Raw genomic sequence first — 19251 nt, forward strand, 5'->3', positions numbered from 1 at the left:
GATTCAATAGCTGTTCTCCTTCCTACTTAGACTGTCCCCCTGATGTGGGACAGGGATTGCGTTCAACCTGATTAGATTTAAGTTAGAAGAACTTTGATATTTGTTCAGCACTTTGAAGAGTGCTTGAAAGAAGTGCTTAACAAATATCATTATTATTATGATGATTTATAGACACAGGCCTGGGATTCAGGAGACCTGGGTTCTAATCCTGGTTCCATCATTTGCCTGCTGTGTGTGGGTTTGGGCAAGTCACTTAACTTTTCTGGGCCTTAGTTTCCTCATTGAGTAGACAAAGTAGTAATAATATGTATTAAGCAGTTGCTGCTAACATAGGAATTAAATACCTGTTCTGCTACCCACTTAATAATTGTGGTATTTGTTAAGCACTTAATATATGCCAAACATTCATTCATTCAACCTTATTTATTGAGTACTTACTGTGTGCAGAGCACTGTACTAAGCACTTGGAAAGTACAATTCAGCAAAAAGGTGGAGACAGTCCCTACCCAACAATCAGACAAAAACTCCTCACTCTCAGCTTCAAGGCTCTCCATCACCTCGCCCCCTCCTACCTCACCTCCCTTCTTTCCTTCTACAGTCCAGCCTGCACCCTCCAATCCTCTGCCGCTAACCTCCTCACTGTGCCTTGTTCTCACCTGTCCCGCCATCGACCCCCAGCCCATGTCGTCCCCTGGGCCTCGAATGCCCTCCCTCTGCCCATCCACCAAGCTAGCTCTCTTCCTCCCTTCAAAGCCCTACTGAGAGCTCACCTCCTCCAGGAGGCCTTCCCAGACTGAGCACCCTCCTCATCCCCCCGCCTTACCTCCTTCCCCTCCCCACAGCACCTGTATATGTGTTTGTACATATTTATTACTCTATTTATTTTACTTATACATATTCTATTTATTTTATTTTGTTAATATGTTTTGTTTTGTTGTCTGTCTCCCCCTTCTAGACTGTGAACCCACTGTTGGGTAGGTACCATCTCTATATGTTGCCAACTTGTACTTCCCAAGCACTTAGTACAGTGCTCTGCATACAGTAAGTATTCAATAAATGCGATTGAATTAATGAATGGGCTCACAGTCTAGAAGGGGGAGACAGACAACAAAACAAGTAGACAGGTGTCAGTACCATCAATATAGATAAATGGAATTAAAAGACATATGCACAAGCACTGTTTTAAGTGCTGCGGTAGATACAAGGTAATCAGTTGTCCCATGTGGGGCTCACAGTCTTAATCCCCCTTTTACAGATTAGGTCAATGAGGCACAGATAAATGAAGTGACTTGACCAAGGTCACACAAAAGACAAGTGTCAGAGTCAGAATTAGAACCCATATCCTCTGACTCTCAAGCCCAGGCTCTTTCCATTAAGCCAAGCTAGTTAGACTGTGAACCCCATTTGGGAGAGGGACTGTCTCCAACCTGATTATTTTGTATCTATCCCAGAGCTTAGTACAGTACTTGGCACATAGTAAATGCTTAACAAACACCACAACTAATGTTATTACTATTGTTTGTGCTGGCTAGTGTTTCTTCCTACCAAAACAGACCAAGGAAATAATTTTCTACATGTTCTTGCCTCAAATGGCCACACCAGTCCCCTGTGAATTAATTTATTGACTGTGGCTCTTCAGTCCAGTGGGCCAAGACAGAGATTCAATCAACAACTCCATGAAAGAGATGTCATAAGCACCAAAACGTCAAGAACCACCAAGTTTCAACTTTCCTGTCACCCCACCCAATTTGGGGTCAGGATTAGTGATGGGATCTACCACAGTAGGGAAGGGAGAGTGGAGATTCTAGGGTAGTGGAGGCAGATGCTATATCATTGTCTTCCAGCTTCCAGTTGTGTGTTTATATGCTGAGGGCTCTTTGGGTCTATAAAGCCTTCCTTTCACTGATCTTTTCAGCCAGTCACCTCCATTGTAAATCACTCTGACTCTTCCCTACACTTCTCCCTGTGACCAGCTGAAAGGTCCTCAGGGTAAATAATCCTGTATTTCACATTTGTATCTGGTATTATGGACTCTGTACATTCCTATGTAATTTATTTTAATGGGCCCACATTTCCCCCTTGGTGATGGGATGAACTGGGCTTATATCCAAGTTCCACATTAGGCTGAAATTCCTCACTATCATCTTTAAAGCACTCCACCAGTTCTTCCTCTACTTGCTCAGCCTCACTACTCTACCATAACACAGCCTGCACACATTAGCTCATCGAACACTAACCTGTTCAATGTATCTCACTTTCATCTTTCTTTCCAATGACCCTTTGCTCACGCCCTTTCCCACTACCTGGAACTCCCTCCTGCTTAAAATCTTGTGGGCAGGGAAAGTGTCTGTATATGGTTGAATTGTACTCTCCCTAGCGTTTAGTAGTATGCTCTGCAAATAGTAAGTGCTGAATTAATAAGGTTGAATGAACTAATGAATGAGTGAAATCTGACAGACATTCATTCATTCAACCATATTTATTGGGTGCTTACTGTGTGCAAAGCACTGTACTAAGCATTAATTCAACAACAAATAGATACAATCCCTGCCTGCAACTGGCTCATAATTTAGAAGGGGGGAGACAGACCTTAAAACAAGGAAACAGGCATTGATAGCATCACTATTAAGAAATAGAATTATAGATATATACACATAATTACTATAGATAAATAGAATTACAAATACATACATATATACAGAGACCACACCTCTCCTCATCTTCCAAACCCTACTAAAATCACATCTCCTCGTGGAAGCCTTCCCTGACTTACCTCTCATTTCCCCAATCTATCTCCCTCCCTACTGCTTCATCTTCACACTTTTATTTGTACCCCCTATGCATTTAGGTTCTCACCCTACCCCCACAGCACTGATATATTTATTCTCAGCAGCCTCTGTTAATTGGAATTTATTTCAGTGTCTGCTCCCCTGCTAGGTATAAACTCCTTGAGGAAAGGATTATGTCTCCTTACTCTGTCTTCTCCCAGATGCTTAGTGCCATCTGGGGAGTTGGATCTGCTGGACTATGGGTGGCAATCCAGGGAGTCTCACTCACTGGGCTGTAGGTGTCCATCTGGGTAATCTGACCTGCTGGGATGTGGGTGACCACCTAGGGAGTCTGACCCACTGGCCTGTGGATGACCATCTGGGGAGTCTGACCTGCTGGGTTGTAGGTGACCACAGGAGATCCTGAACTTCTGAGCTCTAGGTGACCATTGGAGAATCTGCCCTGCTGGGCCTGTGGGTGATGTGATTCTTTAAGCAGTCTGACCCACTGGGCTGTGGGTGACAACCAGGGGAAGCCCACTCTACTGAGGGCATTTGGAGATGTTACTGAACCTGCCCAAAGGTGGCCCCCAGATGGATGGTTTCCATGGAAGGCTGGTGGGGTTTGCTCTGTCAGTTTCGCCTCTGACAGCTGATCAGAGTCCTGACCAGGTCCATTCGGAGTCCAAAAGAATCAGCCTCGAGCCGAGGGAAATGGAGCTGCCCCCTGACCTCCAACAGCAGGGACTCGTCTTCTCTGAACCACTCTCCTGGGGCAGCTCCCAGCTGGATTCCCCTTCCAGGTTCTTTGGGAACAACCCCAGAAGCCCAAGGTTGGCCCTGGAACATTGGAATGGAAAGTCAGAAAGCCCTCCTGACCCAGCAGCCCTTTCTGCCCAGATAATCAGACTGGTTTTCAGATTCCACAAAAAGACACCTATATTCTTGCAGCATGACCTAATTGAAAGAGCAGAGTACTGGAAGTCAGGAGATCTGGGTTTTAATCCCAGATCCACAACTCTCCTGCTGTGTGACCTTGGGCAAGTCATTTTGAGAGACACAGTTTCCTTACTGAAAAAATTTGGATTAAATACCTATTCCCTCTCCCCCTTCGACTGTGAGTCCAGTGAGGGACAGGGACTGTATCTGATTTGTATTGTATCTACCCCAATGCTTGGCTCACAGTAAGCACTGGACAGATACCATAATTATTATTGCAGGTGATTCCTTTTCCTCAGCCCTGCATCCTACCACTGTCCCCCTCTGCCCCAAACTCCCGCTGCCCCAACCTATGTATAAAGTATCCTTTTCTCAAATTGCATAAAATAATCCAAATCCCTTAGCTGGTTTAATCACAGTTTTAATCTTTTCTCAGCATGTTCTTTGCCAAATTGTACTTTCTAAGTGCTTAGTACAATGCTCTGCACACAGTAAGCGCTCCATAAATATGATTGAATGAATCCTCACTAAAGTGTGGAAAGAACTTGGGTCTAGGAGTCAGAGAACCTGGGTTCTAATTCCAATTGCAATGCTCATCAGCTCTGTGATGTTGGGCAAGATGTCTAATTTCTCTGTGCCTCAATTCCCTCATCTGTATAATGGAGATTAAATCCTACTCCCTCATATTTACACTGTGAGTCTCATGAAGAACAGGTCCAGTCTGATTTATTTGTATCTGCTCCATCACTTGGTACAGTGCTTGGCATATACTAAGCTTGTAACACCAATAATAACAACAATAATAATAATTACAATAATAATGGTGACTATGTAGAATCCCAAACTTCATGTGCTGAGAACTCCTGAACAGGCCATCTCATCCATCCCCCTGTACCCAGGTAAGAGTTTCTGAAAGTCAATTATCTTCAAAAGCAAATCTGGTAACCCAAATTATATCTTCTGCAGTATAAGATCCTTCCCCTGTCCTGTCCTCAGCAGACAGAGAGTAGCAGAAATGGTCCTCTCCATTTCTGCCTCCATCCCTGGCCCTCTCCCTGACTCTTCCATCACTGTAGACAGCACTATTCATTCATTCATTCAATCGTATTTATTGAGCACTTACTGTGTGCATAGTACTGTACTAAGCACTTGGGAAGTACAAGTTGGCAACATATAGAGATGGTCCCTACCCAACAGTCGGCTCACAGTCTAGAAGGGGAGACAGACAACAAAACAAAACATATTAATAAAATAGAATAGTAAATACATACAAGTAAAATAGAGTAATAAATCTGTACACATATATACAGGTGCTGTGGGGAGGGGAAGGAGGTAGGGTTGGGGGGCTGGGAGGGAGGAATGAGGGGGCTAAGTCTGGGGAAGCCTCCTCCAGGAGGTGAGCTCTCAGTAGGGCTTTGAAGGGAGCAAGAGAGCTAGCTTGGCCGATGTGCAGAGGGAGGGCATTCTAGGCCAGGGGGAGGATGTAGGCTGTGGGTCGATAGTGACACAGGCGAGAATGAGGCACAGTGAGGTGGTTAGCGGCAGAGGAGTGCAGGGTGTGGGCTGGGCTGTAGAAGGTAAGAAGGGAGGTGAGGTAGGAGGGGGTGAGGTGATGGAGAGCCTTGAAGCCGAGAGCCATCCTTCCCATCTTACAAGCATGCAACCTTGGTGTCATCCTCGACTCCGCTCTCTCATTCACCCCACACATCCAGTCTGTCACCAAAACCTGCCGGTCTCACCTCCACAACATCACCAAGATCCGCCCTTTCATCATCAACCATCAATCGTATTTATTGAGCACTTACTGTGTGCAGAGCACTGTACTAAGCGCTTGGGAAGTACAAGTTGGTAACATTTCCTCTCCATCCAAACTGCTCTCTGATCTCCTATCCTCCTGTCTCTCCCCACTTGAATCTATACTTCACTCTACTGCCCGGATTATCTTTGTGCAGAAATGCTCTAGGCATGTGACTCCCCTCCTCAGAAATCTCCAGTGGCTGCCTGTCAACCTACGCATCAAGCAAAAACTCCTCACTCTTGGCTTCAAGGCTCTCCATCACCTCACCCCCTCCTACCTCACCTCCCTTCTCTCCTTCTACAACCCAGCCCACACCCTCCGCTCCTCTGCCACTAACCTCCTCTCTGTACTTCATTCTCGCCTGTCCCGCCATCGGCCCCAGGCCCACGTCCTTCCCCTGGCCTGGAATGCCCTCCCTCCACACATCCACCAATCTAGCTCCCTTCCTTCAAAGCCCTACTGAGAGCTCACCTCTTCCAGGAGGCCTTCCCAGACTGAGCCCCCTTTTTCCTTTCCTCCTCCCCATCCCTCCCACCCTACCTCCTTCCCCTCCTCACAGCACTTGTATATATATTTGTACAGATTTATTACTCTATTTATTTTACTTGTACATATTTACTATTCTATTTATTTTGTTAATGATGTACATACAGCCGTAATTCTATTTGTTCTGACAACTTTGACACCTGTCTACATGTTTTGTTTTGTTGTCTGTCTCCCCCTCCTAGACTGTGAGCCCGTTGTTGGGTAGGGACCATCTCTATATTTTGCCAATTTGTACTTCCCAAGTGCTTAGTACAGTGTTCTGCACCTAGTAAGTGCTCAATAAATACAATTGAATGAATAAATGAATGGTCCCTGTCCAAGAAGACTAGGGTGGACAAGCCCACTAAAGGGCCAGCAGGGTTTACTCTTTCCAGTTCCCCGTCAGCTGACATCTCAGAAAGCAGACTCACTCTCCTCCTCCCCTTTATAATGTCCCTTCATGATGGAAGCCTGCAGTTAATGATAATAATAGTAACAACAATAATAATATTGAGTGCTTACTTTGTGTCAAGGACTGTTCTAAGCATTGGAGTAGATACAAGTTAATCAGGTTGGACATCGTATCTGTTCCTCACGGAACTCACAGTCTAAGGAGGGAGAACATTTACAGATTTTTACAGATGAGGTAACAGGTTTCTGGGAGTCAGGAATACCCTGACTCCCAGGCCTGGGCTCTTTCCACTGGGCCATACTGCTCCTCGGCTCCAGGATGCTGTTAAAAACAACTGTGGAAGCAGCTCTGAGTACAAGCAATTAGTACTGTCCTGTGTCCACCTCTTCCCCTTCCATCCTCTTACTCTTTTTTCCTGGAAGGATGAATGATCATTCATTCATGTAATCATATTTATTGAGTGCTTACTATGTGCAGAGGACCGTACTAAGCATTTGGAAAGTACAATTTGGCAATAGGTAGAGACAGTCTCTACCTAACAGTGGGCTCACAGTCTAGAAGGGGGAGACAGACAACAAAACAAGTAGACAGGTACCACTAAAATAAATAGACGTATAGATATATACGCAAGCACTGTTCTAAGCACTGTGGTAGAAACAAGGTAATCAGGTGTCCCACGTGGGGCTCACAGTCTTAATCCCCATTTTACAGATTAGGTCACTGAGGCACAGAGCAGTTCATTCAATCATATTTATTGAGCACTTACTGTGTCCAGAGCACTGTACTAAGTGCTTGGCAAGTACAAGTTGGAAACGTACAGACACCATACTTACCCAACAATGGGCTCACAGTCTAGAAGGGGGAGACAGGCAACAAAACAAAACATGTAGACAGGTGTCAAAACCATCAGAATAAATAGAATTATAGCTATATGCACATCATTAACAAAATAGAGTAGTAAATATGTACAAGTAAAATAGAGTAATAAATCTGTACAAATATATACAAGTGCTGTGGGGACGGGAAGGGGTAGGGCAGATGGGGGGGATGTGGGGGAGGAGAGGAAGAAGGGGGTTTAATCTGGGAAGGCCTCCTGGAGGAGGTGAGAACTCAGTAGGGCTTTGAAGGAAGGAAGAGAGCTAGTTTGGCAGATGTGTGGAGGGAGGGCATTCCAGTCCAGGGGAAGGACGTGGGCCAGTGGTCGATGGTGGGACAGGTGAGAATGAGGCCCAGTGAGGAGGTTAGCAGCAGAGGGTGTAGGCTGGGCTGTAGAGGGAGCTTAGAACTGTGTTTTGCACATAGTAAGTGCTTAACAAATACCAACATTATTACTATTATTAGGGAGAGAAGGGAGGTGAGGTAGGAGGGGGTGAGGTAATGGAGAGCCTTGAAGCTGAGAGTGAGGAGTTTTTGCTTGATTCATAGGTTAACAGGCAACCACTGGAGGTTTTTGAAGAGGGGAGTAACATGCCCAGAGCATTTCTGTACAAAGATAATTCAGGCAGCAGAGTGAATTATAGACTGAAGCAGGGAGAGACAGGAGAATGGGAGATTAGAGAGGAGGCTGATGCAGTAATCCACTCAGGAGATTGACTAAATCTATAAAAAAAATCTTCAGAATCTTACAATATTCCTTAACAATGCCTCATTATTCAATAAGTTTTATTAAGGAAAGACAAATAGGAGTAACTGACATTTAGCAAGCCACAGAGTTCAAGTTATTTAGGTAAAGGACAGTAAAATGATGGAGAGAGTCAAATCTTATATATCAAGCAGAAGAGCATTATCTATGAATCAATAAATCAGTGATACTTAGCAAGCACTTACTGTGTGCAGAGCACTATACTAAGCACTTGGGAGAGTGCAACAAATTAGGCAGACATGATCCATACCCTTAAGGAGTTTTTACTCCAATGGGGGAGACAGACTTTTATAATGGTATTTGTTCATTCATTCAATTTTATTTATTGAGCACCTACTGTGTGCAGAGCACTGTACTAAGTGCTTGGGAAGTACAAGTTGGCAACATATAGAGACGGTCCCTACCCAACAACAGGCTCACAGTCTAGAAGCACTTACTCTGTGTCAAAGCAGTTTCCTAAGCACTGGGGTTTGCTGTCTTATGATGTTAAGTTGTCTCTGACCCACAGTGATACCATGGACACATCTCTCCCAGAATGCCCTACCTCCATCTGCAATTGTTCTGGTAGTGTATTCATAGAGTTTTATTGCTAAAAATAAGGAAGTGGTTTACTATTGCTTCATTCTGTGAAGTACACTTGAGTCTCCGCCCTCTACTCGCGCTCTCTCTCTCTCATGCTGCTGCTGCCCAGCACAAAGGAGTTTTGACTTGCAGTAGATTGCCTTCCACTTGCTAGCCACTGCCCAAGCTAGGAATGGAATGGATATCATCATCATCATCGTCAATCGTATTTATTGAGCGCTTACTATGTGCAGAGCACTGTACTAAGCACTTGGGAAGTACAAATTGGCAACATATAGAGACAGTCCCTACCCAACGGTGGGCTCTCAGTCTAAAAGGGGGAGACAGAGAACAAAACCAAACATACTAACAAAATAAAATAAAAAGAATAGCTATGTACAAGTAAAATAAATGAATAGAGTAATAAATATGTACAAACATATATACATATATACAGGTGCTGTGGGGAAGGGAAGGAGGTAAGATGGGGGGGATGGAGAGGGGGACGAGGGGGAGAGGAAGGAAGGGGCTCAGTCTGGGAAGGCCTCCTGAAGGAGGTGAGCTCTCCGTAGGGCCTTGAAGGGAAGAAGAGAGCTAGCTTGGCCAATGGGCAGAGGGAGGGCATTCCAGGCCCGGGGGAGGACGTGGGCCGGGAGTCGATGGCGGGACAGGCGAGAACGAGGTACGGTGAGGAGATTAGCGGCAGAGGAGCGGAGGGTGAGGGCTGGGCTGGAGAAGGACAGAAGGGAGGTGAGGTAGGAGTGGGCAAGGTGATGGAGAGCCTTGAAGCCCAGGGTGAGGAGTTTCTGCCTGATGCGCAGATTGATTGGTAGCCACTGGAGATTTTTCAGGAGGGGGGTAATATGCCCAGAGTGTTTCTGGACAAAGATAATCCGGGCAGCAACATGAAGTATGGATTGAAGTGGAGAGAGACACGAGGATGGGAGATCAGAGAGAAGGCTGATGCAGTAGTCCAGACGGGATAGGATGAGAGCTTGATTGAGCAGGGTAGCGGTATGGATGGAGAGGAAAGGGCGGATCTTGGCAATGTTGCGGAGCTGAGACCGGCAGGTTTTGGTGACGGCTTGGATGTGAGGGGTGAATGAGAGAGCGGAGTCGAGGATGACACCAAGGTTGCGGGCTTGTGAGACGGGAAGGATGGTAGTGCCGTCAACAGAGATGGGAAAGTCAGGGAGAGGACAAGGTTTGGGAGGGAAGACAAGGAGTTTAGTCTTCGACATGTTGAGCTTTAGGTGGTGGGCAGACATCCAGATGGAGATGTCCTGAAGGCAGGAGGAGATGCGAGCCTGGAGAGAGCAGGGGCAGAGATGTAGATCTGGGTGTCATCAGCGTAGAGATGATAGTTGAAGCCGTGGGAGCAAATGAGGTCACCAAGGGAGTGCGTGTAGATTGAGAACAGAAGGGGACCAAGCACTGAACCTTGGGGAACCCCCACAGTAAGAGGATGGGAGGGGGAGGAGGAGCCTGCAAAAGAGACTGAGAAAGAACGACCGGAGAGATAAGAGGAGAACCAGGAGAGGATGGAGTCTGTGAAGCCAAGGTCAGCTAGCGTGTTGAGGAGAAGGGGGTGGTCCACAGTTTCAAAGGCAGCTGAGAGGTCGAGGAGGATTAGGACAGAGTATGAGCCGCTGGATTTGGCAAGCAGGAGGTCATTGGTGACCTTTGAGAGGGCAGTTTCCGTGGAATGTAGGGGACAGAAGCCAGACTGGAGGGGGTCGAGGAGAGAGTTGTTGTTGAGGAATTCTAGGCAGCGCGTGTAGACAACCAGAGATATGTCTCTGGTTTACTCTCCCTCCTATAGTCGAGACTGGTAGAGTACTGGAAACTTTCCAGGTGCGACCCTGAGAGGGGAAGTACTGGGGTAGATACAAGATATTCAGGTTGGACATAATTCCTATCCCACATAAGACTCACAGTAGAAATTGGAGGAAGGAGGATTTTATCCCCATTTTACAGATGAGGCAACAGAAGCACAGAAAAAAGTTACTTGCCCTAAGTCACACAGCAGACAAGTGGTGGAGCTGGGATCAGAGGTCAGGTCCTCTGACTTCCACGCCCATGCTTTTCCCACTAGGCCACACTCTTTCTTCTAGACTGTGAGCCAACTGTGGTCAGGGATCGTCTCTGTTGCTAAAAAATTGTACTTTCCAAGCACCTTGTACAGTGCTCTACACACAGTAAGCACTCAATGAATATGATTGAATGAATGTTTTTCAAAATAAATCAAAATCAGGTGGGCAGAAAATGTGTTTGCTGTTATATTGTACTCTCCCAAGCACTTGGTACAGTGCTTTGCACACCAAATAAATATGAGTGAATGAATGAACCAGTAAAATGTGAAGATAGGAAGGATATTGTTCAAATCATTTCTGGAAGTGGAATAGTGTAACAAATCTGAGGTTCCAAACGTTTGGTGTGTGGGTTAAGAAAGTTTATGACTTGCCAGAGGAAGGTAACAAATCTGAGGTTGCAAATGTTTGGTGTGTGGGTTAATTAAAAAAGTTTATGACTTGCCAGAGGAAGGTAATATAAGTTAAATGAATACCTAAAAGTTTTTGAAGGAGTAGGAAAATGATAAATTTTTCAATGAGCGTGTACCAGTATGGATGCTTGAAGGATGTGGGATTAATACAAAGAACTATAGAAAAAATAGACAGATTTAAGGCATATGCGCATTAATTAGGGTCAGTAAAGAAAATGGATGGATTGCTTAGGGTACCTTAGATCCCAAAGATCTGAATACTTATTTTTAAAAAATGTTTATTTTTTTTTTCCATTCTAGACTGTAAGCGCTTCCTCTAGACTGGAAGCACCTCTTCTAGATTGTAAGCTCCTACTTTACACTATAAGATCCATCTGGGTGGGGACTGTGTCTAACAAGTTTATTGTGGTGTGTCTACTATTCTCTCAAGTGCTTAGTACAGTGCTTTGGATACAGTAAACTGAATAAATGTCATTTACTGATTGAGATGAGGCTTTTGTCAAATGTCAAATGCAAAATATTTTTCTTTCTCCACACATATTCAGGGTTCTGTCTCATATGATTTTAACTAGAAGCCTGTAGAATTTGGCATTTGGAAGTTATTGTTTATCCACTGGCATTTGGTCTGTGTTCTGCTATGGATGTTTTCCATCAAAGAGGCAATCAAGTTTTTAAAACTATAGATGGCTGCAAAACCAATTCAATGCCTTGGAGTGCAATCCTAGGGGAACATGAAAAAGACATTGAATAGACATTGTTTCAAATATGGGGAGAGAACATGAAACTTCATGGAAGTAAATGTCAATTTAGATTGAAAGAAATTTCCCATTTAGTGGGGAAACTGTTGGTGGATGCATAGAAATAGATCAAAACAGAATAAATCTCATCACAAGTTTAACTGCTTCAAAAGACATGGAAGATTGCAAAAAGTATTGGTCAGGTTGAACTTTATTTACAATAAACTTTTTATTTACAATAGAAACCTGGCACAAGACAAATTCTACTAAAAGTATTCACAGGATAAATTGTGTTCAGAAAAATGACAATGGGTACAATCTGTCAGCTTGAAATCATTAATAGACAGTCAACATTAAAGCTACCTACTGAGAAACATATCTCAGTGGATGAAATTCTAAAACAATTCAAATGACAGATGAAACAAGAGTTTTTCATAGCTTACATATGAAATTAACAGGCCAAGAAAGCTGTTGCATGAAATTGTTGGAATATGTCTCAAAAATAATTTTGTTACCCTGTTGCATTGGGACACAGTTGTGAATTACATAAAATATGAAGGGTACTTTTCAAAAACTCCCAGGTAATGATGCCTGCTAATATGATATTAGACCTAAATGGTGAATACATGAGGGTTCCCTGCATGTGGAAAAATGTAAGAGGAAAATGAGCCACTTATTTGTTCAGGTGGTTTGTACTGGCCACATAAAAATGATTTAAAGAAAACATCCCCAAAAAACATCCAAAGTGTCAGTGGTATGAACCAACCAGTTATGAACCAGGAAATACTGAAAACTTGGTCAGAAGTGGAAATGAATTTCTATGTATATGATGGGAAATCTTAGGTCTTTGATGATAATTACAATTCAAAGTGTCCAGAAGTGTTCAGCTATGCTGAAGAGCTCTACAATCACAGACTAATTTTATTTAAGACTTTTTTTTTTGCCAAACATGGTATATTGTGTCTGCAGTTGGACAGAAAATGGACCCAATTTACTAACCCGATATTTTTTTGGTATTTGATATGCAGTTACAATGTGCCAGGCACTGTACTAAGCACTGGGATACATATAAGAGAGTTAGGTTGGACACTGTTGTAACCTATATGGGAGTCACAGTCTTAATCCCCATATTACAGTTGTATATATGTTTGTACATATTTATTACTCTATTTTACTTGTACATATTTATTCTATTTATTTTATTTTGTTATTATGTTTTGTTGTCTGTCTCCCCCTTCTAGACTGTGAGCCCGCTGTTGGGTAAGGACCGTCTCTATATGTTGCCAACTTTTACTTCCCAAGTGCTTAGTACAGTGCTCTGCACACAGTAAGTGCTCAATAAATACCATTGAATGAATATTACAGCTGAGGTAACAGGCACAGGGAAGCTAAGTGACTTGACCAAGGTCACACAGCAAACAAGCAGTAGAGTCAGGATTAGAACTCAGGTCTTTCTGACTCTCAAGTCCCTGCTCAACACACTATACCTCCCTGGGTCACAAGGCCACTAGGCCATGCTGCTTCACAACATTTCAGAAGATGACCTTCAAAAATAATTCCTATCCATCACCTCCAACCTGAGATAGCCTCAGCTTATTGGGTTAGAGGTAAATTGGTCAGAATAACTGAGCTTATTTGCCAAAGCAAAATATTCAGGACAGGATCTTATTTGACAATAATTCCCAAACTATCCCTTTGGCTATGGGCTAGTCAGCAGTCGAGCTCTTATTTGAAAAGAAAGCCAGAGCTAAGCTTTCAAGAAATCGATCCAAGACCAGAGTCTGGATGACAGGAAAGGGAAAAAAATGTGGTCTGTCGAGCATTCTCATAGTTTGGCTATTCATTCATTCATTCATTCAATCGTATTTATTGAGCGCTTACTGTGTGCAGAGCGCTGTACTAAGCACTTGGAAAGTACAATTTGGCAACAGATAGCATGGTGAATGAGTTGAGCAAAATGCATTCTCAGATCTGTTTGGGTTTGGCCCATTTGCCCTCCTGCCCCTCCCACATAGGCTCCAGGGTCTTGTTGAGAATGAAGCTTCTCCCATCCTTCTCCCGGCCCCTTTCTGCCCTGTCCTGAGGTGCACTGAATAAAGACCCCAATTTCTGGAAGGAATCTTGATAGGTCACCATGGAGAGCCCTGACTCCATCTTATCCTGGGTTTCTCTGGTTCAATGTGTCTGAAATAAAGGTGACCAAGAAGGTCTGGGCCAGGGGTGCAGGACAGAGGGGATTCTGAAAGGGTCACACACCACTGGACTTACCACTGAGATATTCTATATTCCATGATTCTTCAAGCTCACAAGCCAGATAGGGGCAGAGACTCTGCTTTTCTCAGTGACCAGGACCCAGGAGGCTCAGACTTTTCACAAAGCTGAAGAACTGAAAAGAAGCATTTAATATTATCCAGGCAGAGGCTTACCTCCCCCAGCACACCCCAAAAGCCCCAGAGAACATCTTGACCATCCTTTTGCGGATCTCCTCGGTCTTGATGCTGTAGATGATGGGGTTGAGCATGGGTGGCATGAAGAGGTAGATGATGGACATCAATGTGTGGACGAATGGTGGGGCCTGTTTCCCATACCTTTGACCCAGGGACACGCCCAGCATGGGAACATAGAAGATGAGCACCACGCAAATGTGGGAGACACAGGTGTTGAGGGCTTTGGACCGCCCTGCCTGGGAAGAGATGGTCAGGACAGACCTGAGGATCAGGACGTAGGAAAGGAAGATGAGCATGGAGTCCAGTCCAAATGTGGAGAGCAGGATGAACAGGCCAAGAATGTTGTTGATGGTGATGTCCCCACAAGACAGGCGGATGAGGTCGGGATGGAGACAGTAGGCGTGATGCAGGATATTGGCCTTGCAAAATGGCAGTCTCCTCAGGAGGAAGGGTGAAGAAAGGATCAAAATGAAGCTGCGTATTAAAACGGCAAAACCCACCTTGACAATGCGGCTGCCGGTCAGTATTGCTGAATATCTGAGTGGGTTACAGATGGCCACATAGCGGTCAAAGCTCATGGCCAGCAGGATGCTGGACTCCATGAAGGAAAGCAAATGGATGAAGAACATCTGGGCCATGCAGGCATCGAAGCTGATTGTCCTGACATTGAAGCAGAAGGTGCCCAGGACTGTGGGCAGGGTAGAGAAGGACACGCCCAGGTCGTTGATGGACAGCATGGCCAGGAAGTAGTACATTGGTTGGTGCAGGCTCTGCTCCTCCTTGAGGATGACCAAGATCAAGGAGTTTCCTAGGATGGAAACAGAGTAGAGGGCTCCCAGCGGAATAAATATCCAATACAAGGAATCCTCCAATCCCGGGAAGCCAGTCAGGATGAAGGAGAGGGAGTCAGAGGTGTTGCCGTGGGAATCTCCCATGCTGAGGAGATGTGAAGAAATAGACAGAAAGCGTCTCACAAGTGAGTCCTGAGCCCCCTGAGGACTGGCCTGTGGTCCTTTATGGAAACCCAACTTGGTGTCCATTAGAGAAACAGCATGGCCTATGGATAGAGCATGAGCCTGGGAGTCAGGAGGACCCGGGTTCTAATCCCACTCTGCCACTTGTCTGCTGAGTGACCTTGGAGAATTCACTTCATTTCTCTGGGCCTCAGTTGCCTCACTTGTAGAATGTGGATTAAGGACTCTGAGCCCCATGTGAGACATGGACTGTCTCCAACCTGATTAGCTTATGTCTACCCTAGCACTTAGTTCAGTGTCCAGCATATAGTAAGCATTTTATAAGTACCTTCAGCACATCATTCTGTGATGATGTGGGGAGAGGTTCTCCCCCTTTTAGACTGTGAGCCCACTGTTGGGTAGTGACTGTCTCTATGTGATGCCAATTTGTACTTCCCAAGCGCTTAGTACAGTGCTCTGCACATAGTAAGCGCTCAATAAATACGATTGATTGATCATTCCCATTGCCTGCAACACCTTAACCCTCCCTCTGCTGAAGCCCTTCCCTCTCCCTCTGTTAGAGTTCTACTCAGGTACATATCATTTTTTTTTTTAAAGTTTCTAGTCTTTGTGGGTGGTGTGCCTTCAATAGTACAATTTGTTTCTGGAGCCCACTGCACCCTCTAACTATTTCCCCATCTCCTCGATCCCATTCCTGTCTAAACTCCTCAAAGTCTCCTCTCAACAGGCTACATTTGGGGTTTCACCCCCTTCGTCCACTGAGGCCACATTCACTGAGATCTCCAATCACTTGGTAATAGTCATGTCCAATAGGCTCTACTCTAGTTTGGCCATAGGCAGAAGGAAGTCCTTTGGGACTCAAAATCTGGGTTCTTGAGGTCACATGTCCTCCAAGAGGCCTTCCCTAAAATTCACTTTCTCCAGCTTGCCCTCCCTTCTGCCTCCTCTATACACTTGGATCTTTGACCTTTGGGCATTTGATGATGCCCTTTGCCCAACTCCCAACCCTACAGCACATTTGTTCATATCTTTACATTATATTTCATAAATTATTTATATTAATGTCTGTCTCCTCTAGCTGGTTAGCTCATTCTGGGCAGGAAATGTCTGCTAATCATGTTGTATTGTACTTTCCCAAGTGTGTAGTACAGTGCTCTGCACATTGTAAGCACTCGATAGATACCATTAATTTGTTCTTGTCCCTATTCTGCCTGGAGCTGGTTGCAAAGACTACATCTTCAGTTTGAAAGGTGCTATACCCCTGACTGTCTTCTCTCTTGATGCTCCCCGTGATCGAGTGCCATGATTGGCAGGGACAAGAGAGTGCAAGGGACACATTGAGAGCCAACAGTAGCACAATCAATTCTGTAGGACAGATTCTTGATCCTGGAGAACCAAGACCAAGTCTCACTGGTCGCTCCTAACAGGGACCTCCTTCACTTTGTCCTATTCCATCTTGGCTTCCCAACTGCCTTTCCTGAGAAGGGAATTCATTCATTCATTCAATCATATTTATTGAGCACTTACTGTGTGCAGAGCACTGTTCTAAGCATTTGGGACTTACAAATTGGCAACATATAGAGATGGTCCCTACCTAACAACAGGCTCACATGTGCTCTGCACATAGTAAGCACTCAATACATGTGACCGGCTGAATAAATGTAGGCCCCTCCATTTTCCTAGAAACACTCTCTGATCTGGCTCTCACCTGGTTCTTCTACCTTTTGAAACCTCTTTCTCAATCTCATTTGAAAAGCAGCATGGCTCAGTGGAAAGAGCACGGGCTTTGGAGTTAATGGTCATGGGTTCAAATCCTAGCTCCACCAATTGTCAGCTGTGTGACTTTGGGCAAGCCACTTAACTTCTCTGTGCCTGTTACCTCATCTGTAAAATGGGGATTAACTTGAGCCCCCCGTGGTACAACCTGATAACCTTGTAACCTCCCCAGTGCTTAGAACAGTGCTTTCCACATAGTAAGCACTTAATAAATGCCATTATTATTATTATTTGCTGGTCCTCCCTCTGTATCATTCCCTAAATGTCAATACCACATAATTGGTCATTCACTAAATCCTACCTGTTTTTCCTTCACAGCATTTCCCAGATCCACGTCTTTCTCATCCCAAATGACACCACTCTTGTTAAAACTGTCATCATCTCTGAAACAGCATAGTATGGTGGATAGAGCACTGGCCTAGGAGTCAGAAGGTCATGGGTTCGAATCACAGATCTGCAACTTGTATGCTTTGTGATCTTAGGCAAGTCACTGGACTTCTCTGTGCCTCAGTTACCTCATCTGTAAAATGGGGATTGAGACTGTGAACTCCACATGGAGCAGGGACTGTGTCCAACCCAATTTCCTTGCATCTACCCCAGCACTTAGTACAGTGCCTGGCACTGTAAGCAAATACCATAATTATTATCATTATTATCTCCTGACTTGACTAGTGTATCAGCCTCTTTATAGGTCTCCTTGCCTCAAGCCTCAACCCTTTTCAGCCTGTCACACACTCTGATGCCAGAATGGGACTCTCCCATACAGGAAACACCTCTAATGGTTACCATTTTTCTCTGAATCTCTGCTCCCTCCTTCCCTCCATCCCTGGCTCCCTCTTGCCTCTGACCCTCAATCCCTCCTGCCACCAGCAGCATGGCCTAGTGGAAAGAACACAGGCCTGGGAGTCAGAAGTTACAGGTTCTAATCCTTGCTCTGCTAATTTCTTCCTGTGTAACGTTGGGCAAGTCATTTAACTTCTCTGTGCCTCAGAGATTAAATGTCTGGGGGTTAAAAACCTGTTCTCCCTCCTACTTAGAATGAGAGCCCCATGTGGGACAGGGGCTATCAGACCTAATTAATGTCTGGTAGAACAGTGGTTGACACAGTCTAAATACAGTAAAAAAGAAGCTACTGGCTTCTGGCAGGTAGCAACCATCTCTCTCCTCTATCTGCCCTATTCACCCACTAGTCCCCCTTTGGGGCTCTCTTTACACCTCCCAAAGATAACCTCAGTGGACCCCATCATTGCCTACCCTGGATCAGGCCCTTACTCATATCCTCCCCCATGCCTGGAATCCCCTCCCTCTTCAAATCTGCCAGACCACCGGCAGTGCTGAGCTTAGAACTCTGGTTCTGACTCCCAGATCCATTCTCTTTCCACTGGGCTACACTGCTTTCACCCTATAGGTAGGATGCTTCTGAATGATAGTCTTCTACTTAACACTCAAAGCTTTCTTTCAAAAGAAGCCCTAAGTCCCTACCCCAGGGCAGGTGAGTGCAGCTTGACCTAGAAGCAGATGAAGCAATTCACTCTCAGCATCCTCTAGGTAGGTTTTTAGGTACAAAAGCGTTTTGATGTGGGCTGAGGTTTCAGTGCACCAGTGCTTGGAGCTCCCTTACATAATCACCAATCTGTCTTGAGCCCCAACTTAGAGCACAGCCCTACACTCCAAACCCATTAATAATTGTAATAATAATTATGGCATCTATCTGGCACTTATTGATGAAGCATTTGCTGTGTACAGGGTGCTGTAAAAATAATAATCTCCCTCTAGACTTTAATCCACTTGTGGGCAGGGAAGGTAGCTCAAACCCTGCTACATAGTACTCTCCTAAGCTCTTAGAACAGTGCCCTGCACAAAGCAAGCACTCAATAAAGAAGCGGCATGGCCTAGTGGAAAGAGCACAGGCCTGGGACTCAAAGGACCTGAGTTCTAATGTTGGCTCCTCCACTTGTCTGCTGTGTGACCATGGGCATGTTACTTAACTTCTCTGTGCTTCGGTTACCTCATCTGTAAAATGGGGAATAAGGCCGTGGGTCCTACGTGGGACAAAGACTGAGCCCAACCCAATTATTTTGTATCTACCCCAGTGCTTAGTATGGGGTCTGGCACAGAGTAAATACTTAAAAAGTACCATTATAAAAATAAATAATAATGATGGCATTT

The 19251-nt window shown here is 44.9% G+C and overlaps 1 protein-coding gene across 1 annotated transcript; it reads right to left on the reverse strand.

The window, feature by feature from the left end:
• Nucleotides 1-13850: 13850 nt before the first annotated feature.
• Nucleotides 13851-15372, reverse strand: LOC119943472 (olfactory receptor 51I2-like). Its single transcript, XM_038764468.1, has 2 exons — nt 14312-15372; nt 13851-14055 (listed from the first exon to the last, which is right to left on the reverse strand). Exons 1-2 carry the CDS (start codon nt 15370-15372, stop codon nt 13851-13853), a joined length of 1266 nt encoding a protein of 421 aa, XP_038620396.1.
• Nucleotides 15373-19251: the final 3879 nt, after the last annotated feature.

Source organism: Tachyglossus aculeatus, chromosome 2 (genome assembly GCF_015852505.1).
Source record: "Tachyglossus aculeatus isolate mTacAcu1 chromosome 2, mTacAcu1.pri, whole genome shotgun sequence".
NCBI classification, from domain to species: Eukaryota; Metazoa; Chordata; class Mammalia; order Monotremata; family Tachyglossidae; genus Tachyglossus; species Tachyglossus aculeatus.